Consider the following 22,898-nt stretch of genomic DNA (forward strand, 5'->3'; position numbering starts at 1 on the left):
TGGGTGCGGGGATATGCAGGCACCGCGGAATTACGCGTCGCTTACGCGCGGGAGTGGTCCGTGCAGAGGAGAGATCACGTGTATTAGCTACTACGGACTTAGCGTTCGCCGCGGCACCGCGCGCCCGCGGCTACTCGAGCTCCGGAGTCTCGATCTGGAGCATACTCATGAACTCAGCCGGATACCGCTGGCCGAGGACGGACTTGTGAATTGTCTCGATCTCGGCAACTTCGGCCGGCGTCAGCTCGAGTGCCCCGTTCAGCCCTGCCAGGTTCTCTTCCAGCCGCGCGATCTTGGTCGTGCCCGGGATTGGAATCACGCCGCGCGACTGGATCCAGGCCAGCACCAGCTGTGCCTTGGTAACGCCCTTGGCGGCCGCCATGGCGCCGATCTTGTCGACCAGCACCAGGTTGGCTTCCAGGCTCTCGCCCTGGAACATCTCGATGCCCGGCCGGCCGTCGTCCTGGCTGAGCTCGCTGGTCGAGCGGAACCCGCCGGCGAGTAGCCCGCGGCCGAGCGGCGAGTACGCGACTATGGCGACGCCCAGCTCGCGGCACGCCGCCGCCAGTCCGCTGGTCTCGGCGCTCTGAATGAACGGCGAGTACTCGACCTGAACGGCCGTGATCGGGTGCACCTTGTGCGCGCGGCGCAGCGTAGACTCGGAGCACTCGGACAGGCCAAGATACTTGACCTTGCCTTCCTTGACGAGCTCGGCCATGGCCCCGACGGTGAGCTCGATCGGCACGTTCGGGTCGCTGCGGTGCTGGTAGTACAGATCGATGCGGTCCGTCTGCAGCCGGGCCAGAGACTTGGCACACGCGGCCTTGACGTACTCTGGCTCGCCGCGGAGCACGGCGGCGCCGGTGCTGAAGTCGAACGCGAACTTGGACGCCAAGAAAATCTCGTCGCGCCGGCCGGTTTTCGTGAACCACTCGCCAATGAGCTCCTCGTTGTCGCCGTACACGTCAGCCGTGTCCCAGAACGTGCAGCCGAGGTCTGCGGCCCGCGTCAGGACGGTCGCGGCCTGGTCCGCGGTAAAGCTAGTGCCGTACCAGGCCGAAAGGCCCATGGCGCCATATCCGATCTTGCTGACCAGCGGTCCGTTTCTCCCAAGAGGTGTCAGGTTTGCCATGCTTGCTACTCTGTGTGTCGACGGAAGCCGTGGCGGTCGCTGGAGATCGCTTTATAGATGTCCCTGCGACGTTCCAAGGTCTTCAGGTGGGCACAGGGCTGTATTTCCGCAGGCTTACAAATCGCAGCTACAGCATGGCAGCGCGCAGAGAGCGCATCGGGCGGAGACAGAGGATGGGAGCGCGACCCGGACGTTCTGTGCCACGGACTTTGAGCGGACATTGGTATGTCCGCGCGTACGCTGCGCCGCACGGGGTGCGGCGGCGGACGGTACGTGCACGTGGGCGGGGCTAGTGTAGTCCGTGCGGCTCACCGTGCGGCTCACCGTGCGGCTGATCGGACACTCAATCGGTGCGGCTCAGCGCCAATGTCTTTCTATCTACTTCTCGGGAGTGTCCACCAGCAGCGCCTCCATGTACCAGGGCGACGAGCGCTCGCCAATGACGGCCGTGTGGAACTCGTTCGCGTCAAACTCGGCGACCTCCTCCGGCGTCAGCGCCAGCGACGGGTTCTTGAACATGGCGTAGTTCTCGTCCACGCGCTCGACCTTGGTCGTGCCCGGGATCGGGACAACGCCGCGCGAAACCAGCCAGGCCAGCACAAGCTGGCTCTTGGTGACGCCCTTCTTCTTGGCCATGGCGTCCATGCGCTCGACGAGCGCCAGGTTGTGGGCCACGTTCTCGGCCTCGAACTGCGGCACAATGAACCGGGTGTCTTCCTTGCTCAGGTCTCCGAGCGTGGAGAAGCTGCCGGCAACAAAGCCCTGCTTCAGCGGCGAGTAGGCGACGATGCCGACGCCCAGCTCACGGCACGCGGCCGCCAGACCAATGGTCTCGGCGAACTGCACGAACGGCGAGTACTCGATCTGGATGGCCGTGATCGGATGCACCTTGTGCGCGCGACGCAGCGTGGCCTCGTTGCACTCGGACAGACCAATGTAGCGGATCTTGCCCTCCTTGACGAGCTCGGCCAGCGCAGCCACGGTCTCCTCGATCGGGGTCGAGGGGTCGGTGCGGTGCTGGTAGTACAGGTCGAGGTGGTCGGTCTTGAGCCGGGCCAGCGACTTGTCGCAGCACTGGCGGATGTACTCGCGGTCGCCACGGATGGCGCGGCCGTCGCCGCCAAAGTTGACACCGAACTTGGACGCCAGAAAGATCTCGTCACGGCGGCCGGTCTTCTCGAACCACTCGCCGATGACGTCCTCGTTGTTCATGTAGACGTCCGAGGTGTCCCAGAATGTGCAGCCGGCAGCGATGACGCGGCTGAGCACCTCACCGGCCGCGTCGGCCGAGAGGTTGGTGCCGTAGAAGGCCGAGAGGCCCTGGGGTCAGCGCACCCACGACGGTACGTACCATGGCTCCGTATCCAATCTTGCTGACCAGCGGGCCATTGGCACCCAGCTGGACCTTGTTGTCGTTGCTCATTGTTGTATATGCTCTGGCGGGCGCGGTCGATGGTTGCTGGGGGACTTCGGGACTCGGACAGTAGGGCAGCCGGTAGTCACGTGATGCGCCCGCGGACCTATGCGCCGGGCCTGCCGTCGGCGCACGCGGCGTACGCGAGCCCCTCGCTTGGCAGCCGACCCGCGGGTGGCCGGGCGACCCTAGCGCGGGTAAGTGCGGTTGTATGCACGGTGATGGATGAGGGATGTGGTTATGCGGGTCAGGCTGCTGCAGCTGACCCGCATTGACCCGCATAAATAGCCTACACGCGCAGGAGCGCGATTAACGTGCATGAGAGTGCATTGATGCGCATTGACGTGCATTGACGTGCATTGCCGCAGCCCGGCGTGCGCCAGCCGTCCGCCGCACCGCAGCTGCAGCCTCCAGCCGGGCCCGCGGCCGCGCGCTGCAGCGCGCCCGGCGTCTCCCACGCGCCGCCTCAGCCGTCCGCAGCCGGGCTGCCAATCTCGCCCGGCGGACCGCCCGCCGCGCCCGCGAACCGCAGCCCGCAGCGCCGCACGTGCACAGGCCACCCGTCAGATCCACCGCGGCGGTCGTCAGGCGGATCTGCGACGCGCACTCACGTGACACTGTCATCAGGCTGCCTCTTCGGGCCCGGTTCCAATTCAGACGCGCTCCGCCGCGCCGCCGCGCTCTCGCCGTTGCAAAGGCGGCCGCCCGGGTCGCAAGCGCTCGACGTATATTCGCCAGCGCGCGCCGCAGCTCTTGGCCCGCTTGCGTTTCGATCAACTTCACCCCAGACACAATGCTTCACGACCTGGTGAGCATCGCCCTGCGCGACCGGCTTCTCCAACAGGTGCGTATCGTAGGCCGCCCGGCTAACAGCAGCCCAGTAAATCAGTATCGTTACCGTCGGTCTGTCGGACGCCGCGCAGCTCGCCCAGCTCGCGCAGCTCGCCAGTCACGTTCTCCGATCTCGAGGTACGTCGCCGACGGCCCGGCTGACCCCAGACGCTGTACGCCGAAGAGCGCAGCTCGGTATGTAGACCGGCGCCGCAGCGCTGACGTACAGTTCCAGAGGCGCTTTGTGCGCGTGGCCGGCCATGACACGCTCGTGCGCAACCAGCGGCCGGTCAAGTGGCGCATCCAGAGCGCGGCCGCACGCAACGTGCGCAAAAACGTGCTGGTGACTGCGCGCGACATGCTGTTCGCGCCCCGCACCCGCCGCACGCCGCTCGGCGTGCGCGACCCGGGGCCCCACCGCGTCGAGAAGGACCGGCCGACCCGGATGGGCCGCCTGGTCAAGTACCTGAGCCGCTTCCGCCTGCGCCGGCGGCCGGCCCCGGCCGCGGCCTCCGCCCCGGCCGTCCCGTCCGTGCTCGAGCTCGCCGTGGACGCCGAGTCCGCACGCCGCGCGGCTAGCACCCGCAAGGACGCCAACCAGACGCTGTTCAAGTACTTCCGCGGCCTGCCAATCGACTCGGGCGAGGAGCAGAACGTGGCCCAGCAGTTTGCGCTGCCCATGTTCTCCACCGGGCTCAAGCCCCAGTGCCCGCCCCAGTGCGGCTGTCCGTCCCACAGCGGCTCGGACCGCGACGACGCCAGCTCCATCGTCTCCGGCACCAGCTATCTGCAGTACCTCGACTACGCCGGCCGCCAGGACGCCGAGACGGCCTCCATCGCGTCCACGTCGTCCGCCGCGTCCATCTCGAGCTTCGCCGAGCGGCTGGGCTTCATGATCCGCTCCGGCAAGGTCAACGAGCGCGAGCTGGTCCAGTACTTTCACGAGAACCCGATCTTCGACCAGAGCGAGCAGCATCTGGCCCAGTACTTCCCGATGCCGGTCTTCCGGTCCGACGCCGAGATCGGCATCCTGCCGCGCGACACGCCCGACCTCACGCGCACGTCGTCCGAGGCCACCGACGCCGTCGAGCTGCACTCGCCGGCGCCCATCTCGCTGGCCCACCAGTTCGACTTTGACGACTCAATCGCCAGTCTGTCGTCGTCCGACGTGTCCGACCCCAAGGACGCCCACGACTACTCGCTGACGTCGTCGGACCAGCAGCTGACGGCCGAGTCCACGTTCTCGGTCCACCGCGACGACCTCTCGCTCTCGGACGCCAAGCTGCCGACCGACTACTGCATCTGGGAGCCCGAGACGGTCTCGCCGCCGCCAGTGCCGGACATCGACCAGTACCTGTCCGGGCCGGTGATGGACAAGCTCTGTGCCAACATGCTCGAGGACGTCAAGAGCGAGATCCTCTTTGCGACCGAGCACGTGTACCCGCACCCGCCCGACGCCGGCGCCGGCGCCGGCGACGGGCCGTCGTTCAGCCGCGCGGTCTGCGACCGCTGCGGCGACGAGTCCGTCTATTTCGACACAGTCATCACCCGGCTGGGCATCCGGCTGCGCGCGGCTGCCCTCGAGACGCACAAGGACAAGACCATGACGCCGCTCGAGATCCACCTGCTGGCCAAGGTCGTGCGGTCGGAGGTGCAGCGCGAGATGATCCAGCACGTCGCCAACCAGCGCGCGCTGTCGATGTAACGCCGTCTGTCGGCATTTTGGATTCGTCTGTGTTATTCTGCATCTCTAGGCCCCTATAGTTACCTCGGCCGCCCCGGCTGGTCTGGCGCGGGCCGCGGGCCCGGCGCTCGGCTGGTTGATGATCAATTGTGACATTTATTAAGTATCTGTTGCACAAGTATTATAACCATTCAGCATATTGAAACGGATAGAAAGCAAATTTTAGGTTCTATACATGAGAATTTAACAAAACTAGCGGCCGTCATGAGGGAGTAGGGGAGCGTCCGGGTGGGGCGACACTTAGTCGACGTCCATGTCGTTCTCGGCGGTCGCGGCCTCGTCCTTGTCGACCTGCATGTCGTCGGCGCGGGTGTTGGCCTGGGCGGCCGCCAGGGCGGCGGCAGCGGCGGCCTCGCGGGCCTCCTTCTCGGCCTTGAGACGCGCGGCCTCCTCGTCGCGCTTCTTCTGCTCGGCCTCACGCTTGTCCTGCTCGGCCTTGAGGTAGCGGCCGCGGATGACGCCGCCGACGGCGTCCAGCTCCTCGTACTTGGCGATGTACTGCGCCTTGTTGGCGTCCTCGCCGTCCTCGTACAGCCAGTTCTCGGCGTCGTCGAGCATCGCGCGGAACTTGGTCTTCTCCTCGTCCGACGAGAACGCGGCGTACTTGTCCTCGATCTTGCCGCGCATGTCGTAGATGTACTCCTCGACCGCGTTGCGGCGGTCCTCGGTGTCGGCGACCAGCTTGTCGTCCTCGACCATCTGGTTCTCGCGCTCGATCAGCGCCAGCTTGGCCGACTGCTCGATCGACGTCGACGCGTGCACGATCGAGAGCGTGTCCTTCTTGACCCACTTCTTGACCTTCTTGGTCGGCACGTTCTTGGCGTCCTCGCCCTCCTTGGGCTCCTCGATGGGCTCCTCGACCGTGACCTCCTCGGCCGTGTACGCCGAGTCGACCGTGACCAGGCCCGAGTGGTCCATGCGCAGCCGGATCTTGACCGCGGGCTCCTCGCCCGACTCGGTCGGCTTCGCGCCCTTGACCGTCCATCTGCCGATCCACGGGTTGATCGCGCCCGGCAGCGCCGACGGGTCCGTGTAGCGCGCCTCCAGGTCGAAGTCCGTCGACCGGAACAGCGTGATGATCTTCGTGCTCGGCACCGGGTTGCTGCGCGGGAACACCTCGAGCTCCGACATGTCCTCGGCCACCGGCTCCCACGAGAACGTCACCGAGAACGGGTTCACGTCCTCGTACTTGTACGGGCGCACGCGCAGCGTGGGCGAGTGCGTGGCGCACACGAACGCGCAGCCCCGCGCAATCGCCTCGTCCTGGTTGAGCGTGAACGACAGCTGCTTGCCGAAGAACTCCTGGATCGTCGACTTGATGGCCGGCACACGCGTGCAGCCGCCGACCATCTCGATCGAGTCGATGTCGCTCTTGCTCAGCTTGGACTCCTTCAGCGCAGCCTCCAGCGGCACAATCAGGCGGTCCAGCAGCGGCTTGACCAGCTCCTCGAGCTCAGAGCGCGTCAGCATCGACGACACGTCGACGTCGTTCATCACCGACTCAATGTTGATCGGCGCCTGCGCGTTGGCCGACAGGATCTTCTTCATCTTCTCCACCGCGGTGACCACGCGGTTGTACGCCTTGCCGTTCTCGCGGATGTCGATCTTGTACTTCTCCTTGAACTGGTCCGCGAAGAACTCGGTCAGCGCGTAGTCGAACTCGCGGCCGCCGAAGTGGCTGTCGAACGCGGTGGCCAGCACCTTGAGCTCGCCGTGCTTGAAAGAGCCAATCAGCACCGTCAGCGACGAGTGGCCAATGTCCACAAACACCACGTTCTTCGACGCACCGTCGGGGAACTGGCGCAGCACACCGTAGCCGACCGCCGCCGCCGTGGTCTCGTTGACCAATCTCAGCGGATTCAGCCCGGCGATCTGGGCAGCATCGATCATCGCGCGACGCTGCACGTCCGTGTACCACGTCGGCACCGCCAGCACAACGTCCGAGACCGGCAGCTTGATTTCGTTGGCCGTGATCGTCTTGATCTTGCCCAGGAACGACGCGACAACCTGCGTGGCAGTAAACTTGGTGGTCTCGCCGAGGAAGTTCACCTCGACACCAGCCTGGCCGTCAACGTCGACAACCTTGCTGGCCAGGAACTTCTGCTCGTGAGCGATCTCGGGGTCGTTGAATGACCGGCCGAGCAGGCGCTTGATCGAGCCAATTGTGTTTTTCAGGTTCGTGATCTCCTGTGTCTTGGCGGCCTCGCCGATGAAACGGTTCTGGCGACCGTACGCGACCAGCGTCGGCGTCGACCGGTTCGACACCTCGTTGACGATCACATCGATACCACGGTTCCGCGCAACCTGTGTCTTGTTAGCCCTGTTCCCTCCACACGCGCTTGACGCCAGCTTTGATCTCTGCCGGACGACGCCGCTAGCCCACGATCGCACCTGCCTACGCAATCGCCTGCAGCCACGCGGCTACCACGGGCGCACTGCTTGCTGTGCCATCAGAACTAGCGACTGCCAGTCCATCCGAGTTGCGCCGACCAGAAAATTTTCACCTACCCCAATAACTGTGTTGGCGTTGCCAATATCGACTCCGACAATTCCACTCATTGTGATGTGTTTGATTGAATAAGACTCTGTGATCCGATAGAGACTATATTAACAATTTTATGCCAACAGATGTCAACAATTGAGATATGGATGTCCTTTAAGTAGCGGCGTTGTATGGCCTTTTTATCATATATTGAACATCAGTTTTTTATCGATCCAGCAATTGCTACTAGGCCGCACATGGCAGCCCGTGCCACAAACGTATAACTTTTTCTTGTTTTCGGCCATATTCGCGGCGCCGTCGTGCGTATAAAACTGCATTCATGCAGCGGTGGCGCATTTATACTCAAAGTGACAAACGTGGCCGATCCTCGAATATACGCGAACCTTCTATATCGTTCCATCTTGGCCGGAAAATTTTCAGTTAGGTGTCCTCCGGTCACGTGTCGGAAGCGCGTGCGGCGCGCGCCAGTGTGGCGCATGAGGCGGTGCCGGGCGGTGTATGACGTAGCGCGCAACGGCCGTGCGGCCTGTGCGGCTTGTGCGGCTCGTGCGGCTCCCCCATCTCTCGTCCCGGCGGTACCGGCCCACCTTCCCCGCAATTGTCGGCAACCGTCTGCATTGGTGTGCAGCACCCGCACCCTCGGTGTCCAGCCGAACCGATGCGGACGCCCCCCGCCCCCGCTTTCTACGTTCGCAACCGCGCGCATTGTTGTTCTTGTTCCTGTACTGGCTCAGCGAGTAGAATTAGATCCTGTATATACATTCAGCCAGCTTCAGGCCTATTTCTTTTTGTTCTTCTTGCTTGCCACAACCTTGAAGCCAGTCTTGCTCAGATCGACAGGCTGGACCGCGGGCTTGGCCGGCGTCTTGTTGACACCGACCTTACCAACCTCGCTCCACGCTGACGCTGACGGCGTCACGATAGCCGGCGACGAAGCCGCCTTCTCTTGTGCCTCGACGACCTTCCGGCGCTTGACAAACTCCTCAGCAAACCGCCGGCCGTCCATTGTAGCCGAGTTTGCATAAATAATGTCGGCTATGATCTCCAGAGTCTCGGATATGGGCGTCAGAGGCAGAAGCAGGAGCATCTGCAGAAGCTCCTCCTGGTTCACACCAGAGTTGACGCCCTTGAGCATGGAGCGGCACCACTTAAGGTACTCATCGCTCGAGAAAGAAGGCTTGAGGATACCGTTCGCCCCCTTCGGCGCTGGCTGTGTGACGACCTTGGGTTTGGCCACGACCGGTGCAGGAACCGGCGCCGCCGTCTTCTTGGCTCCAACAACCGTCCATGCGTCGCCAACTGTGGGCGACTGGCTCGGTACTGGCGCCGCGGCCTTGACGGGCCGCACGGCCGGTCGAGCGGCGCTAGTGACATTGGCGTAGCCACGGATACCCGCAGCCAGGAACGACGGCGATGCAATTGATCCGGTGCCGATGGTCTGGGCCGCAGCCGCAGCCTTGGCTTTCTTGGCCTCCTCCTCGCGCTGGATGTCTTGCACAGACAGCTTCTTGACGGTCGTGGTGGTCGCGGCCGCCAGCGTGATCGGGCTCTCGCCAGCGCCAGGCTTAGCCCACGTAGCAGTCCGGGGAAGTCCGACTGTGGCCGCTGACTGCTTAGCCGCCAGCGCAGCAGCCGCCTCACGCTGCAGACGCTGCTGCTGGGCGCGCTCCTGTTGCTGTTGCTTGTCGCGCAGCGCCTTGGCCTTGGCCTCGCGCTCCTCAATCTCCTTGAGCGAGATCGGCTTTGTGGCTTTGACCTCCGCCCATGGAGCCACCGGCGCGGTCTCCCGTGGGGCATCCTCTTCAGTGGCAGCCGCGGCGGCCGCAGCAGCAGCTGCAGCCTCCTTGTTGGTCGTCAGAGTCACAGTGTTGGAGCGAGACGCAGGAAATGGCTGCGCTTTGACCTTCTTCTCGGCCTCGTCCTCGAGAGCCTTCTTGGCGGCAGCGGCCTCAGCCTCGGCCGCCGCCTTCCTTTTCTCGGCCTTACTGATCTTGCCGGTCGGTTTGGCATTCTCGCTTTTCTCTGGCGCGCGCTCAGCCTCCTTCACAGCAAGCAGCTCTTGCTCGCCCTTCAACACTTGTTCCTCCAGTAGCGGCCATGCCTCCGACGGCACCGACGACTTCTCAGGCGCCGGAACACTGCCCCACACCGAAGGCTGCGGCTCAGCAGGCTTCGGTACGGGCTTGCTAGACGTCTTGGCACTGATGATAGCGGGGTCAACAAACTCCCGAGCAGTCGGCGCCGCGCGTGGCTCCTCTGCCAGAGTCGTTGCAGCTTGTTCCAGGGTCGGCGCGGCCGTGGGCGCGGTCGTGTTCCCAGCCCCGGTCGCAAGCTCAACAGTGTCTTTGGGCGTCTCCGGCACAGGTTCGTGTATCTCATTCAAGGCCATACCATCCATCTTCTGTTGCATACCCGCTGTCATGAACTCCAATTCAGCGTCTAATTTCTCGAGCTGCATGTCTTTCAGTGACGTCTGCATGTGATGCGACGGAATAGGCAGGCCGGGCGGCAGCTGCGGCAGAGGCACCAGGAACGGCTCCTCGATGGTACCGACCCGGCCCACAAAGTCTTTCAGTGTAATAAACGATTGCTCTTCGGCACGGCGAAGAAGCAGCTCGGGCGTAAAATAATTGTTGATATACCATTCTTGCATCATCCCAGCATTGAATGGTCCTTGCTCATTGCCAGAGTAGTCCTTATAGTACCAGAAAATGTTGGCGGGCATCTGCATGATTGGCTTGGCAAGGACATTGAAGTTCTGCATCATTGGGCTTGAGCCCATAACAGGGTCCATCACAGGCTGTTTGTTCACCAGAGGAGATCGATACGAGCCGTCGAGCCCGGGCATTGGTCCAAAGAGATCTATTCCGGGTTGTTGTGAGCGCTCGCGCATGACCTGTTGCTGGTGCAATGCATGCGTAGGCGAGTTAGCCGCAGCGAAGAGCTGGGGAAGAAACGGGGACGACGCTGTAGGCGACATAAAATCGACAGGCAGACCCGTGGACGACAGAGGGCCGTTGCCAAACGGGCCCCATGGCGCACTGGTTGTCGAAGCCGATGTACCGTTACTGAGAGGGCCAGCACTCGAAAAGCCAAGTGAAAGCATCGGGTCAGGAAACGACAACGTATTGATATTGGGCAGGTCGAACCCACTCAATCCCGACGGTTGCGACGACATGAACGATGACGAAGGCTGCTGAGGAGACTGATCCAGAAACGACGGCAACTGTAGAGGGTGGTCTTGGTCTCCGGCGTGTCCGTCTCGAGACTCACTCTTGTCAGTCGCAGACTGTGGCTCCTAGAAATTGGTCAGTACAATTTCGCGGCAAGCGGTAGTAGTGCTTACATCCGGCTCGATCTTCTGCGCGGCCTTGTCCAGTTCCGGCGGTAGCAGCACCTTCGAGTAGTACTTCGGTCTCTCCTTATGGCTCTTCCCGTCCGGACCGTCCTCGATTTGGATATTGTTTTTGCCCTTCGGACGTGTGAGGATGCACGGAAACGACGCTGGTGGGGACGGTGGCAGCTTGCCTGTAGCCTCCATCAGATGCCAGACTTGCAAGAGCTCATCTTTCGAATATTTCCTGCCATTGCGATTTCGAGGGATCTCCGGTGGTGGCGTATGAGTCGTGTGAAGCGAAGATACCGGCCCAGAGGCTCCATCTGTGCCCATCATCGACCTTCCCGGAGACGGATGGTCTCCACCATTGTTCAGTCCGTGGCTGTGGTCATGAAGTCTCGACTTGGCCAGCGGGTGAGGCCCGGTGTGAACTGCTGGCGCGTGGCCTTGCGACACTGCCGACCATGAAAACTTGGGTTTCGCCGGCGGACCGGCAGCCGCGGCAGCCGCGGCCTGATTTGCAGCGGCGGCAGCAGCCGGTCCAGTCCGTGACGGTTTCGACCGCATCCTATAACGTTAGCCCCTGTCTGACGCAACATGCGGCTCTATCGTCCACACGTATCCGGTACCCCCCCAGACATCGCGCAGGCGGCAGAACACTGATTGCACCTGTGGCAATTCGTTTGCCTGTGCGTGCCGTGACTGCAGAGTACCGCAACGGTGTCGTGTGCGCACAACGGTCGACCACAGATCAGTCCAGCGGATCATGCAAACAACGACTGCACTCAGTAACTCACCATTCAGGACCGAACGCTAATGATGGTGAATGAGACATGCTGTTCGATTGACTGCTCTATTTATAATGAGATGGCTCTGTATCTGAAAAACAATGATCCAAAAACGACGGAGTTGCGGTCTTGCACGAAGTAAAACGTGAAAATCTGTATTGTAGTCCTGAAAAAATCAATCGTGATACTTAGTTTTGTTGGTGTTTAGGTGTAAGGAAAAAAAAACGAAAACGTTCACAAGAAAGAGTGTGCATGTGCCTAACCTAGGCGAGCTATATACTAACGTGTTTTGGCTACACTACTTATACACTAGACTTATATTTTCGCCATTGAGTCTCTATATAGTAATATTGCTGTCTCTGCGACATTGGTACAGCAATTTAGGAATGTAACTAACTATATGAGGATTGACTATATAGACTATAGAGCATACCGGCGTCTTAGTCGCGTCTATGACGAAGCCCAATGAAAATGGTTCTATAGTGTAGTCGGTTATCACAGCGGATTCTGATAGTATTGGATTTTCCGCTAACCCCGGTTCGAATCCGGGTAGGACCTTCTTTTTTTTGTCGATGCCCATCGGGCTATGTTTTTGTGTGCACTGCGGAGTTCGAGTCAGCCGTGGCCGTCTATAACCGCAACGACTTCGACCGGCAGAAATGCCGAGGAATAGCCTCTTGCGCCACACCCTCCTCAACGCAAATTGTAGATTCTTGATGCTTGCACCGCCTCATTGTGAGCCCCACAAAGCAACCTTATCGTGAATTAGTCTCCGATTTCTCCCTATACTCGGTTATCGACGTATACAATGGATTGTGTGCGAACGTGCCGCCGTTAACCGCCTATCCAGCAACACCTGGCGTTGATATATATTCAGACAGCTCGTCCTGAGGTCTCTTTCGTCTTCACGCGCAATACTTTCAGGCCCTTTTCTTCATCGTATTAGTGTCAGCATGTGGAACGACGGCTCACCAGGAACCACTATCTACGGACTTAGTTGAGAAACAAGCGAACGGTTCGATCCCGATAGCACGAAGCAGCGAGGACTGGCCAATGGCGCGCGACCTTAGCGATAGGACGGTTCGGCAAGACCGTGACTACACCACAGACCAAGCAAAGGGACCAGCGTCTTCGTGGGCCAACTAAACTAACCAGCTGCCCAACAGCCGCGCTTTGACACGAAGCTCATGCGAATGGTGCCAGAAGCTGTGCGCATTTATGTCAGAGAGCGCTTGCACATTTATGCACAAAACCCCACTTTTGCAGTACTGCGAATATTTCAGACTGCATGACTATGCATCGGATTTCCCCGACATATGTATAAAGCCGCGTCGCACTTAAAGCGCCTATATCGGCGCTCTGCAAGCGGGCGGGTGAGTAATGGCAAAAGGCACCAACTCTGTTCTGCTCTGGTACTATTCCCGATTTGTCGTTGTTATACCTGCACTCTTGTTATACGATACGATACCTAACAAATTAACCTAAAGTGACTCTTAGCCCAGGTCACGTTCTGCAAGCTCTAGTTTATACCCCACGTCCGAGACCGTAGACTTGAAGCGCCAGAATTTGCTTATAAAAAGCCGAAAATTTTTCTTTTGAACACTATAGACATTGTTTCAAGAGATTACCGTCAGCTTTAGACACAAGACACAATGCCTGAACTTGCAGAGAAGATGGAACGAGACTCTGGTAAGTCGCAAAATTTTCTTGGCGGCTGCGCGCCGCTATCTGTGTTTCCTTCTAATAGATGGACGGAGCTGACCAAACAGAAAGCACTCCCGAGTCGGGAAGCTCGTTCGTCCAACAGGACGTCGAGAAGTCGACTGCATTCATGACCACTGAGCAGGTCACACATGCGATTGAAAGCCTGGCTGTTGAGATGGGCATCAACCAGAAGAAGCTTATGCGCAAGATTGACATGCGCCTTGTGCCGACGCTGTGCGTTCTGTACCTGTGGGCCTTCTTGGACCGTGTGAACATGTCGAACGCTAATTCTTTCGGCCTGTCGACGGACCTGAAGCTCGTTGGTAACCAGTACAACACTGCTTTGACGATGTTCTTCGTGCCATATATCGTCTGCGAGATTCCGTCCAACATGCTCATGAAGCGCTTCAAACCCCATGTGTGGCTGTCATTATGTATGTTCCTCTTTGGCCTGGTCACTGCTATGCAGGGCCTTGTCCAGAACTACAGCGGTCTGCTTGCCACCCGTTTCTTCCTGGGTGTTGCTGAGGCTGGCATGTTCCCCGGCTGCTTCTATCTGCTGGCCATGTGGTACCGCCGTGTTGAGTCACAGGTGCGCTACTCGTTCTTTTTCGCTTCGACCTCGCTCGCGGGTGCCTTCGCTGGTCTGCTGGCTTCGGCCATCGGCAAGATGCAGGGCATGCGTGGATACAACGGATGGCGGTGGATTTTCATTCTCGAGGGCGTCGCTACTGCCGTCCTCGGTCTGATTTTCTTCTTCTGCATTGCGGATTTCCCAGAGGAGGCCAAGTTCCTGGACGACAATGAGCGCAAGTTCGTCAAGATCAAGCTCGAGATGGACGTCGGCAAGTCGCAGCGCAGCACTACTGGCTCGTTCAAGACTGTGTTGAGTGCGTTTAAGGACCCGAAGATTTTCCTGGCTGGCTTCATGTACTTCGGTCTTATTATCCCGTCCTACGGCTACGCCTACTTCGCCACGAACATCATTCACAACTTCGGCTACAGCTCTATCAAGACGCAGCTCTACTCGGTGCCGCCGTGGGCCGCCTCATTCTTCATTTCGTTGATTGTTGCCTGGTTCTCGGACCGCATGAGACACCGTTATGCATTTGTCGTGCTGATGGCAGTCATCGGCCTGATTGGCGAGGCCATCCTGCTCACAGTCCAGGACAGAACGTCGGTGCGCTATGGTGCGCTTTTCATGGTTACGGGAGGCATGTACTCGGCGATGCCGATCATTGTGTGTTGGACGACGACCAACCTGTGTGGTCACATTAAGCGTGCAACTGGCACTGGCTGGCAGGTTGGCTTTGGCAACGTTGGTGGTATCATTGCTACGTTTGCTTTCCTGGCCAAGGACGCCCCTAAGTACACTGTCGGAGCTGCTCTTGGAATTGCATTCCCCGCCTTCAGCATTATCGCCTCGACAATCTACGTCTTGCTGTTGGCTCGTGACAACCGCCGCAAGGACAAGGGCATTGGCTTGGAGAAGTGGGATGCCATGACTGATAATGAGCGTCTCGACAATCTGGAGATGTCGCCATCGTACAGATTCCAGTACTAGTACGCGCATTTGGGGTTTTCGGGTTCATTTTTAGTCTTGTGTCATATGTCTGTTCGTAAAAGTTCTGATAGTAATTAATTTCTTTGCCATATAAACCTGACAGCTAGTTGTCACTCTAATTTCGATGTGCTATCGATACTCTGGACCTTTACATCTGTAGTCGTACGTTCAATAGGGTTCTACTAGCCCACCGATTGGCTTTCGATTGGCTTGATAGTAACGGAAATTGAACCGGTCGGCAGCAGATGCCCATTAGTACGATCTACGGATCGCGGCAACTTGTGATCAAGGTTCCATATGGGCTCGGCATGAACAGGTGGGGATGGGCGGGGGTCAGCTGTCAGAGCCTCGAGGATGGCAGTTAACGTGCGGGCACGAGGCAATTGAAGGCTGCCGTTCGACCGGCGTTGTTTGCTGGGACCGAGCCCGAGCTCGGCCCCGGCCGGATCCAGCCGTCAGCAGGTGTGGTGGCGGTCGCGGACTACCGCACACCGACGGCTGCTAAAACCGGAGACTCTGCCGCTTAGAATGGACGCGCCGGTATCGGCGTCCCACTCCATTGGACGCTGTGGCTGTATACGGCTAGTGGATGCATGTTTCTGCCACCGCTGAGGCGCGCCCCAGTCGCGAGTGCTACTTAGGGTTCTAGGGTTTGTACCAAGCTGCCTCGTTCAAACACGGTCGCGGGGCCGGGGGTGTCCACAAACAAGCAGACACGCCAGCCCAGTGGTCCGATTCAGCCGCGGTGGCTTGCCAGTCGGGAGGTTTCCCGAGCTCGCCGGGCGTACGCGTAGCTACCCCGCTCCGACCACGCGCCGTCCGCTGAGACCGTGCGCTCGATAGAACATGCGAGTGAGCGCGAAACGCCGTGCGCACGCACTTGGCCGTGCAGTAGACCTGTAGTCTACCATCGTACATCGCCGGCGCTTGCGGCAGCAGCCGGCTGAGCCGCCACAGCTGAGCCAGGGTTGGCCACTCGGTGGCCATGACATAATAGTCGCAAGATGAGTCAGTCCGCAAGGAACGGACTGGTAGGCAAGCACGCAGCCAACACGCTGCCAGACCCACCAGATACGGGCAGACCGGTGACTCTTTCCGGATCACACACGCCCGTCGGATCCAGCCGACTACGAGAAGAGGTCCACAAATCACACCACCAGCGAGATCAAAGCATCGTATCAGATAGGAGCGAAAGATATATGTTTTATTCAACACGATAGTTTCAGTTGAACTATGCAAATTTAATTGGGTCATCATTGAAGCTTGATCTCGCTGCTGGCGCACTCTGCAACCTGCCCGGCCGGCAGCGTAATCCGCAGGCTCCGGCCCACCTCGAACGCTGCGCGGTGCAAACGAGAAAAAAAAAATTCGCGCCAGCCGCGAATTTATGCACTGCATGTAGCCCTAGCCCTGTCGTGCCCTAATGTTCGCGGGCGCTGAGCCCTCCCGAGCTGTGGTGCACTGCCACCACTGCCTCACTGCGCCACCCGCCACACACCGCCGCCGGCCAAATTTTTTTGGCTTTCGGCAGCTGTAATCAGAGCTCAGATTACTGGACAGATCTTCTCGAACGGGCCCACGTCGAATAGACAGATACAGGTACGTCGGCAGCGCACAGAGTCGCCCACAGCCGGTCCGAGCAGGCGAGGGCAATTGGCTGCGCCGGTCCACGTCTGCGGCCGCGGCCGCTGGCGCCCTCGGGCGACGGAGACACCTGCCAGACGCTGACCGGCAGAGCAATGGCGACCACGGTGCGTGCTACGAAGCTCGTCAGAGACACCAACGAGACCAAGATCAAGCTGGCGCTGTCGCTGGACGGCGGCGATGTGTCGCTGGACGCCGAGGCCGGCGAGTCGGGCCACGCCAACCAGAACACGGGCGGCCAGTCGATCGCGGTCAGCTCGGGCATCGGTTTCTTCGACCACATGATCCACGCGCTGGCTAAGCACGCCGGGTGGAGTCTGCACCTGGTGTGCAACGGCGACCTGCACAGTACGTACGGGCGTGGCGAGCCGCACGGCGTGCGGCTCGACCCTGCGGCGCGGCTCCACTGACCCCCAGTCGACGACCACCACACCGCCGAGGACTGCGCGATCGCGCTCGGCGTCGCGTTCAAGGAGGCTCTGGGCCCCATCCGCGGCTACAAGCGCTTTGGCTACGCCTACGCGCCCCTGGACGAGGTACGTAACAGCGCGACGCCGCTGACCGCAGGCCCTGTCGCGCGCCGTCGTCGACCTGTCCAACCGTCCGTACGCCGTCGTGGACCTCGGCCTGCGCCGGGAGAAGATTGGCGATCTCTCGACCGAGATGCTGCCGCACTGCCTCAAGTCTTTCGCCCAGGGTGCTGGCATCACCATGCACGTGGACGTCATCCGCGGCGACAACGACCACCACCGCGCCGAGAGCGCGTTCAAGGCGCTGGCGGTGGCCATCCGCGAGGCCACCACGCGCACCGGCAAGGACGACGTGCCCAGCACCAAGGGCGTGTTGTAGACGTTAGATCGCTGTAATATATCCTGCCCTCGATGTAGCGCTGGTCCCTGACCCCTCGCCTCCGCGTACGTCCCGACTGCGCTCTGTCGTGGCTCTAGTCGTGGCTCTAGTCGTGGCCAAGACCGGTGATCATCAAAGCCGTCTTAAGTCCGTTTAGGGCAGTTGCCGGCAGACAGCATATAAGGGTTGGCCCACCCACACCACTCGAATTCTTCCGTGTCAGAACAAACTCTCGCTAGCCTTTGTTCGCCTCTGCAAAAGCCCCTAGCGCCAAACAGTTCGGTTCGCTCTTGGTCGACTAATTCCGTAGAATGTCTCTTCCCTGCGACAAGTGTATCAAAGGCACGATCCACAAGGGCCAGCCCGTGGGCACGGAGACGCCTACGTTCGGCTTGGAGACGTATGTGACGTCCGCGGACGCGCCCAAGGGCACGGTCGTGATGCTCGCCGATATCTTCGGCTGGAAGATGGCCAACTCGCGGCTGCTGGCGGACGCCTACGCCAAGGAGGGCGGCTACCGTGTGTACCTGCCGGACCTGTTTCCTTGTGAGTGGGTTGCCCGAACGCGCTGACCGCAGACGAGCCGATCTCGGCCGAGCAGGTCGAGGCGATCCTGCCGATCGAGGATGAGAAGCCGCGGTCGTTCCTGGAAGACCTGTGAGTGGCGACGGGAGCGCGCTGACGCAGGTACTACAAGGTGCCGCTGTACGCTAAGGTGATCCCGTTTCTGTTTTTCGCGCGGGCGTCGGTGTCCATGGCCAAGATCAAGCAGTTTGTGGAGGCCGCCAAGGACGCGCACCCGGACGAGCCCGTGTATGTCGTCGGATTCTGCTTTGGCGGCCGGCACGCGTTCATGGCGGCCACGGACCGGCTGCGGGCGGGTGCCGTCTCGGCCGTGGCCGCGGTGCACCCGAGTCTGGTGTCGTTGCCGGGCGACTTCAAGGGCTACAGAAACGTGCCCACGCTGGTGCTGCTCGGCGGCAACGACCCCGCGTTCCCGCCGGAGAGCGTGGACAAGGCCGAGAAGCTGGTGACGGCGGCGGGCGCCGAGTACAAGGCTACGACGTACGAGGGCATGCCCCACGGGTTTGCGGTCCGCGCGAACGTGTCGGATCCGGCGCTGGCTGCGACGATGGAGACGGCCAAGCAGGACGTGCTGGCGTGGTTTGCGGCGCACGCGTGAGCGGGCGCCAGGAAGCGGCGGCAGATTTGTAGTGCCAGCAGCGCGTGGATAGCAATGAAGTGTTGCGCGTACGGGTCAGGGCGTCGGCCCCGCGCCGCCAAGCGTGTGTTGGGCGCGGTGGAGACGGGGGCGTGCCGAGTTCCGAGCGGCAGCGCGCGCAGAGACGCGGCGGCGCAGCACCGCCACGGCGGCGCGGCGGCGGCCCCGAGTGGCGGCCGGTCCGGCCGTCCGGCGGACTCTGTCCGGACAGGGTCGGGACAGGGTCCGGACAGGGACCTGGGAGCGCACGGCCGGGCGCGACCCAGCACCGTGGCGCTAGGCCGGTGCCGGGCGCTCAGGCGCGGGAGCCGCAGCGCGCGCGCGCGCGCCGCACCGCGTGCGGCTCATCGCGCGCGCCGGCCGCGCGCTCACCGGCCGCCGCTCTGCGGCGCGCCCGCGCGCGCCGCAGCCCCGGGCCCCGCCACGCAGCCAGGATAACACGGCACGGACAATAGCGAATTAAGGTTCAAATCCGCTTAACCGGCACGAGATCCGACGTGGCTACCCTTTTGGGGTTTAGTTCGCATGCAGACAGGCGCCGCGTTGCCCATTCTGGCCATCGGGCCATGGCGATGGGCGTCGCTGACGGCCCGCGCTGCAAACGCGGCTCACGGCACGCTCGTTTGGCCACGCGCCCGCGGCCGTGTCCGGTGCGCACGCCGGCCCGGCGTATAAAAGCGGGCCCGTGCCGAGATGCTCGCCAGCCAAAGCCAAGATGACAGAGACCAGTAGTAGCAACTCGGTCGAGCTCAAGAAAGAGCAGCCCGATCTGGCGCAGGCGTAAGTCGGTTCGCGTGCGCGCTGACGACAGCCACCAGCCGTACCTGCACACGGCGGCCACCGCCATCAGCCCGCTGGATGCCGCCAACTTCCCGGTGCACGCGGTCGAGTCCTCGGCGGACCTGGCCGAGTACGTCGAGACGCCGGCGGAGGGCTACGTGCTGCAGGAGGACGGCATCAAGCTCGTGACGTTCACGCCGGGCGACCCCGGCAACCCCAAGAACTGGTCGCGCGCGTACAAGTGGTACGTGACGCTCGTCGTCGCGCTGCTGTGCTTCGCGGTCGCGCTCGGATCGGCGATCGTGACCGGCGACATCGACGGCGTGGCCGAGTACTTCCACGTCTCGGTCGAGGTCGTGATCCTGACGGTGACCATGTTCGTCCTGGGCTTCGGCGTCGGCCCGCTGGTGTTTGCGCCGCTGTCGGAGGTGTTTGGCCGGCAGATCGTCTACGTCTCGACGTTCTCCGTCGCCGTGATCTTCATCATCCCGTGCGCGCGCGCCGAGAACATCGGCACGCTGCTCGTGTGCCGGCTGATCGACGGCATCGCGTTCTCGGCGCCGATGACGCTCGTCGGCGGCACGCTGGCCGACCTGTGGGACAACAAGGACCGCGGCACGGCCATGGCCGCGTTCTCGGCCGCGCCGTTCATCGGCCCGTGCATCGGCCCGATCGTGGGCGGCTACATCGGCGAGCACGTGTCCTGGCGGTGGATCTACTACGTCTTCCTGATCTTCACCGCCGTGATCTTCGTGCTCATGTCGGCGACCATCCCCGAGACGTACGCGCCCATCATCCTCAAGCGCCGGGCGGCCAAGCTGCGCAAGCAGACCGGCGACCCGTCGTACAAGACGGACCTCGAGCTGAGCCCGCGGCCGCTGGCGCAGATGGTCAAGCTGTCGCTGTACCGGCCGATCGTGCTGCTGTGCCGCGAGCTGATCGTGTTCCTGATCTCGATCTACATGTCGGTCATCTACGGCCTGCTCTACATGTTCTTCTTTGCCTACCCCGTGGTCTTCACCGAGGACAAGAACATGGGCCTGGGCGCGACCGGCCTGATGTTCATCCCCATCGGCGTCGGCGTCATCGTGGCCGCGCTGCTGGCGCCGCTGGTCAACCGCGACTACGCCCGCCGCGCGGCCAAGTACCCGCCCGGGCGGTGCCCGCCCGAGGAGCGGCTGGTGCCGATGATGTTTGCGTGCTGGCTGATCCCGACCGGCCTGGTCATCTACGCCTGGACGAGCTACCCGTGGCTGAGCTGGGTGGGCCCGTGCCTGGCCGGCCTGCCGTGCGGCGTGGGCTTCCTGCTGCTCTACAACTCGGCCAACAACTACCTGATCGACTCGTACCAGCACCTGGCCGCGTCCGCGCTCGCGGCCAAGACGTTCCTGCGGTCGATCTGGGGCGCGGCCGTCCCGCTCTTCACCATCCAGATGTACCACAAGCTCGGCAACCAGTGGGCGACCATGCTGCTGTTCTTCATCTCGCTCGCGTGCTGCGCCATCCCGTACGCGTTCTACTTCTGGGGCGCGCGCATCCGCGAGTTCTCGCACTACGCCTACGCGCCCGAGGACGAGAAGGCCGAGGCCGAGGCCCAGGCCGCGCGCGCGCCGGCCGAGAAGGTCTAGATCTCAATACATTCTCTACCGCGCGTACACGGGCGCGTCCGCCGCCCACAGCTTGATCTGGCAGTCGTCGAACGAGCACGTGCCCACGACGGACCCGTCCGGCGCCCAGTCGCCGCCGTAGACCAGGTTGCCGTCGGACGTGATGCTCTGCTCGACCTCGGGCCAGTACGTGATCTCGTCCACGGCCAGGATGCGCGCGCCGCCCTTCATGCAGCACGCCAGCACCCGCCCCGACGCCTCGTGCGGCACGAACTTCCACACGCCGCCGCCCATCTCGATGCCCTGCTCGAACGCGGCGCCGCACGCCATCGCGTAGCCGGCGTACGACGTGTCCCACACCCGCACCGTGCCGTCGTACGACCCCGTCCACAGCGTCGCCGACGTGGACTCGCCCCACAGCGGCATCAGCGCCGTCACCCCCGCCGGGTGCGCCCGGGGGTTGCGCCACGCGAACTTGGGCATCCGGATGTCGTACGCCCGCACCGACGAGTCCTCGCCCCCGGTGTACACCAGGCCCCGCCGCGAGCTGTCAAACGCCGACGTGTACGCCGCGCTCTTGTGCGGCCGGCACTCGCGGAACACCGGCAGCGCCTTGGTCAGCATCACCGCCCCCGTCGGCACGTCCAGGATCTTGAGCTCGCCCGTCGACAGCGTCACCGACATCACGTCGTCGTTGTGCGGCGAGAAGCACAGCGACGTCACCAGCGCGTCGCCCTCGCCCACCGCCGTCGTCGACAGCAGCATGAGCTCCGGGTTGCGCAGCGGAAACATGTCCGTGTTGACGTACCAGAAGCACACCCGCCCGTCCGAGTGCGCCGACGCAAAGATCCACGGCATCGACCCCATGAACTTGATGTCCAGCACCGCCGCGCCCGTCGCCGTCGACGACACCCGCTCCCTGCCGTCAGCTCGCCCCGCCCGCCACTCACAGCTTCTGGCTCCGCCCGTCGTGCCGGAACAGATCCAGCGTGCCCTCGCGCGCGCCGCTCGCCTCCACCCGGTCCGTCCCGGCCACCAGGTACTGGGCGTCCAGCGGGCAGAACGCCATCACCCGCGGCGGCAGCGCCGTCCCGGCCGACGCCAGCAGCTCCGGGCACGGACCGGCCGTGTAGGGGATATTAGGTATCTTCAGCATTCCGCCTTGGCTTGCGCTGCGCTCGGCGCTGTCTTGCGCTCTGCGCTCCTTGCGCTGCTCTGCGCTGCTTGCGCTGCTCTGCCGCTGCTCTTGCGCTGTTCTGCGCCGCTCTGCGCTCTTTGCGCTCGGTGGTGCTCGCTGGACGCCGTAACGCCGCCCGCCAATTTTGCACTTGCCCGTTCTCGCCCCCGACAGCCTCACGCCGCCGCGGGGCCGCGCGGCGCCACGCCTGCGCCCCGGCCGTTCGGCGCAGCCCGCGCCGCCGCTGTCAGCGCGCGGACCCGCCCCGCCGCACCCCGTGCGGCGCGCGTCAACGGTGTAACCCGCGCACGGACGGCCGCCCCCATGCACCGGCGCGTTCTCGGGCCTGCGCCACCTGCGCCACGGCCTCCCCGCCGGGGCTTGCCCGCGTGCCTCCGCCGGGTCGACGGTGGCTGCCCTGGTCAGGTGCGGCTGTGCGCCACAGCGGCTATATGCTGTGCCCGCACGGCGCCACCTCGACTGAGTCGCTGCCAGAGGCTCGTTCGATGGTGAGCCTCCGGCGGCGACTCCGTCGAGGTGGCTGCCCTCCGGGCAGGGCGGCTATGCGCCACAGCGGCTATATGCTCTGCCCGCAGGGCAGC

General features: G+C 62.4%; 11 protein-coding genes and 1 non-coding gene across 12 annotated transcripts; 6 read left to right on the plus strand and 6 right to left on the minus strand.

Moving 5' to 3' along the window:
* Positions 1-67: 67 nt before the first annotated feature.
* V1510DRAFT_423648 (putative aldo-keto reductase) lies at positions 68-1,465 on the minus strand. Its single transcript, XM_066934966.1, has one exon. It carries the CDS (start codon positions 1,130-1,132, stop codon positions 131-133), a length of 1,002 nt encoding a protein of 333 aa, XP_066786588.1. The 5' UTR covers positions 1,133-1,465; the 3' UTR covers positions 68-130.
* A 10-nt stretch (positions 1,466-1,475) lies between these two features.
* V1510DRAFT_449725 (NADP-dependent oxidoreductase domain-containing protein) lies at positions 1,476-2,582 on the minus strand. The gene is made up of 2 exons (XM_066935799.1): positions 2,484-2,582; positions 1,476-2,452 (listed from the first exon to the last, which is right to left on the minus strand). Exons 1-2 carry the CDS (start codon positions 2,553-2,555, stop codon positions 1,511-1,513), a joined length of 1,014 nt encoding a protein of 337 aa, XP_066786589.1. The 5' UTR covers positions 2,556-2,582; the 3' UTR covers positions 1,476-1,510.
* Positions 2,583-3,882: 1,300 nt separating this feature from the next.
* V1510DRAFT_423654 (uncharacterized protein) lies at positions 3,883-5,196 on the plus strand. Its single transcript, XM_066934967.1, has one exon. It carries the CDS (start codon positions 4,057-4,059, stop codon positions 5,080-5,082), a length of 1,026 nt encoding a protein of 341 aa, XP_066786590.1. The 5' UTR covers positions 3,883-4,056; the 3' UTR covers positions 5,083-5,196.
* On the minus strand, positions 5,197-7,771 carry V1510DRAFT_423658 (heat shock protein 70 family). The gene is made up of 2 exons (XM_066934968.1): positions 7,630-7,771; positions 5,197-7,425 (listed from the first exon to the last, which is right to left on the minus strand). The coding sequence occupies exons 1-2, from the start codon at positions 7,678-7,680 to the stop codon at positions 5,362-5,364; spliced, it is 2,115 nt and encodes a 704-aa protein (XP_066786591.1). The 5' UTR covers positions 7,681-7,771; the 3' UTR covers positions 5,197-5,361.
* A 576-nt stretch (positions 7,772-8,347) lies between these two features.
* Positions 8,348-11,996, minus strand: V1510DRAFT_423660 (uncharacterized protein). The gene is made up of 3 exons (XM_066934969.1): positions 11,759-11,996; positions 10,971-11,529; positions 8,348-10,922 (listed from the first exon to the last, which is right to left on the minus strand). Exons 1-3 carry the CDS (start codon positions 11,794-11,796, stop codon positions 8,403-8,405), a joined length of 3,117 nt encoding a protein of 1,038 aa, XP_066786592.1. The 5' UTR covers positions 11,797-11,996; the 3' UTR covers positions 8,348-8,402.
* Positions 11,997-12,222: 226 nt separating this feature from the next.
* V1510DRAFT_t263 lies at positions 12,223-12,307 on the plus strand. The gene has a single exon. It is a non-coding gene; the product is annotated as a tRNA-Gln (tRNA).
* A 1,051-nt stretch (positions 12,308-13,358) lies between these two features.
* V1510DRAFT_289176 (MFS general substrate transporter) lies at positions 13,359-15,116 on the plus strand. Its single transcript, XM_066930660.1, has one exon. The coding sequence runs from the start codon at positions 13,497-13,499 to the stop codon at positions 15,015-15,017; it is 1,521 nt and encodes a 506-aa protein (XP_066786593.1). The 5' UTR covers positions 13,359-13,496; the 3' UTR covers positions 15,018-15,116.
* A 476-nt stretch (positions 15,117-15,592) lies between these two features.
* On the minus strand, positions 15,593-16,518 carry V1510DRAFT_289227 (uncharacterized protein). The gene has a single exon (XM_066930661.1). The coding sequence runs from the start codon at positions 16,413-16,415 to the stop codon at positions 15,663-15,665; it is 753 nt and encodes a 250-aa protein (XP_066786594.1). The 5' UTR covers positions 16,416-16,518; the 3' UTR covers positions 15,593-15,662.
* A 44-nt stretch (positions 16,519-16,562) lies between these two features.
* Positions 16,563-17,728, plus strand: V1510DRAFT_423668 (Imidazoleglycerol-phosphate dehydratase-domain-containing protein). Its single transcript, XM_066934970.1, has 3 exons — positions 16,563-17,009; positions 17,079-17,197; positions 17,229-17,728. The coding sequence occupies exons 1-3, from the start codon at positions 16,757-16,759 to the stop codon at positions 17,508-17,510; spliced, it is 654 nt and encodes a 217-aa protein (XP_066786595.1). The 5' UTR covers positions 16,563-16,756; the 3' UTR covers positions 17,511-17,728.
* On the plus strand, positions 17,667-18,731 carry V1510DRAFT_289229 (Alpha/Beta hydrolase protein). The gene is made up of 3 exons (XM_066930662.1): positions 17,667-18,056; positions 18,089-18,167; positions 18,198-18,731. Exons 1-3 carry the CDS (start codon positions 17,822-17,824, stop codon positions 18,691-18,693), a joined length of 810 nt encoding a protein of 269 aa, XP_066786596.1. The 5' UTR covers positions 17,667-17,821; the 3' UTR covers positions 18,694-18,731.
* A 428-nt stretch (positions 18,732-19,159) lies between these two features.
* On the plus strand, positions 19,160-21,167 carry V1510DRAFT_399811 (major facilitator superfamily domain-containing protein). Its single transcript, XM_066931946.1, has 2 exons — positions 19,160-19,512; positions 19,544-21,167. Exons 1-2 carry the CDS (start codon positions 19,448-19,450, stop codon positions 21,138-21,140), a joined length of 1,662 nt encoding a protein of 553 aa, XP_066786597.1. The 5' UTR covers positions 19,160-19,447; the 3' UTR covers positions 21,141-21,167.
* On the minus strand, positions 21,006-22,425 carry V1510DRAFT_423674 (uncharacterized protein). The gene is made up of 2 exons (XM_066934971.1): positions 22,070-22,425; positions 21,006-22,038 (listed from the first exon to the last, which is right to left on the minus strand). The coding sequence occupies exons 1-2, from the start codon at positions 22,273-22,275 to the stop codon at positions 21,156-21,158; spliced, it is 1,089 nt and encodes a 362-aa protein (XP_066786598.1). The 5' UTR covers positions 22,276-22,425; the 3' UTR covers positions 21,006-21,155.
* Between the last annotated feature and the right edge of the window lie 473 nt (positions 22,426-22,898).

This window comes from Dipodascopsis tothii (assembly GCF_038497935.1).
Source record: "Dipodascopsis tothii strain CBS 759.85 unplaced genomic scaffold V1510scaffold_49, whole genome shotgun sequence".
Classification (NCBI taxonomy): Eukaryota; Fungi; Ascomycota; class Lipomycetes; order Lipomycetales; family Lipomycetaceae; genus Neoaidaea; species Neoaidaea tothii.

Bases quoted from the DNA above. Each gene is read 5' to 3' on its own strand.
- V1510DRAFT_423648 (XM_066934966.1), bottom strand. From the start codon at position 1,132: ATGGCAAACCTGACACCTCTTGGGAGAAACGGACCGCTGGTCAGCAAG.
- V1510DRAFT_449725 (XM_066935799.1), bottom strand. From the start codon at position 2,555: ATGAGCAACGACAACAAGGTCCAGCTGGGTGCCAATGGCCCGCTGGTC. The intron at 2,453-2,483 runs GTACGTACCGTC...CGCTGACCCCAG, and splicing joins AGATTGGATACGGAGCCATG to GGCCTCTCGGCCTTCTACGG.
- V1510DRAFT_423654 (XM_066934967.1), top strand. From the start codon at position 4,057: ATGTTCTCCACCGGGCTCAAGCCCCAGTGCCCGCCCCAGTGCGGCTGT.
- V1510DRAFT_423658 (XM_066934968.1), bottom strand. From the start codon at position 7,680: ATGAGTGGAATTGTCGGAGTCGATATTGGCAACGCCAACACAGTTATT. The intron at 7,426-7,629 runs GTAGGTGAAAAT...AACAAGACACAG, and splicing joins ACGCCAACACAGTTATTGGG to GTTGCGCGGAACCGTGGTAT.
- V1510DRAFT_423660 (XM_066934969.1), bottom strand. From the start codon at position 11,796: ATGTCTCATTCACCATCATTAGCGTTCGGTCCTGAATG. The intron at 11,530-11,758 runs GTGAGTTACTGA...CTAACGTTATAG, and splicing joins TTAGCGTTCGGTCCTGAATG to GATGCGGTCGAAACCGTCAC. The intron at 10,923-10,970 runs GTAAGCACTACT...ACCAATTTCTAG, and splicing joins CGCAGAAGATCGAGCCGGAT to GAGCCACAGTCTGCGACTGA.
- V1510DRAFT_289176 (XM_066930660.1), top strand. From the start codon at position 13,497: ATGGACGGAGCTGACCAAACAGAAAGCACTCCCGAGTCGGGAAGCTCG.
- V1510DRAFT_289227 (XM_066930661.1), bottom strand. From the start codon at position 16,415: ATGCAGTGCATAAATTCGCGGCTGGCGCGAATTTTTTTTTTCTCGTTT.
- V1510DRAFT_423668 (XM_066934970.1), top strand. From the start codon at position 16,757: ATGGCGACCACGGTGCGTGCTACGAAGCTCGTCAGAGACACCAACGAG. The intron at 17,010-17,078 runs GTACGTACGGGC...ACTGACCCCCAG, and splicing joins GTGCAACGGCGACCTGCACA to TCGACGACCACCACACCGCC. The intron at 17,198-17,228 runs GTACGTAACAGC...CGCTGACCGCAG, and splicing joins CCTACGCGCCCCTGGACGAG to GCCCTGTCGCGCGCCGTCGT.
- V1510DRAFT_289229 (XM_066930662.1), top strand. From the start codon at position 17,822: ATGTCTCTTCCCTGCGACAAGTGTATCAAAGGCACGATCCACAAGGGC. The intron at 18,057-18,088 runs GTGAGTGGGTTG...CGCTGACCGCAG, and splicing joins CCTGCCGGACCTGTTTCCTT to ACGAGCCGATCTCGGCCGAG. The intron at 18,168-18,197 runs GTGAGTGGCGAC...GCGCTGACGCAG, and splicing joins CGGTCGTTCCTGGAAGACCT to GTACTACAAGGTGCCGCTGT.
- V1510DRAFT_399811 (XM_066931946.1), top strand. From the start codon at position 19,448: ATGACAGAGACCAGTAGTAGCAACTCGGTCGAGCTCAAGAAAGAGCAG. The intron at 19,513-19,543 runs GTAAGTCGGTTC...CGCTGACGACAG, and splicing joins CAGCCCGATCTGGCGCAGGC to CCACCAGCCGTACCTGCACA.
- V1510DRAFT_423674 (XM_066934971.1), bottom strand. From the start codon at position 22,275: ATGCTGAAGATACCTAATATCCCCTACACGGCCGGTCCGTGCCCGGAG. The intron at 22,039-22,069 runs GTGAGTGGCGGG...AGCTGACGGCAG, and splicing joins GACGGGCGGAGCCAGAAGCT to GGAGCGGGTGTCGTCGACGG.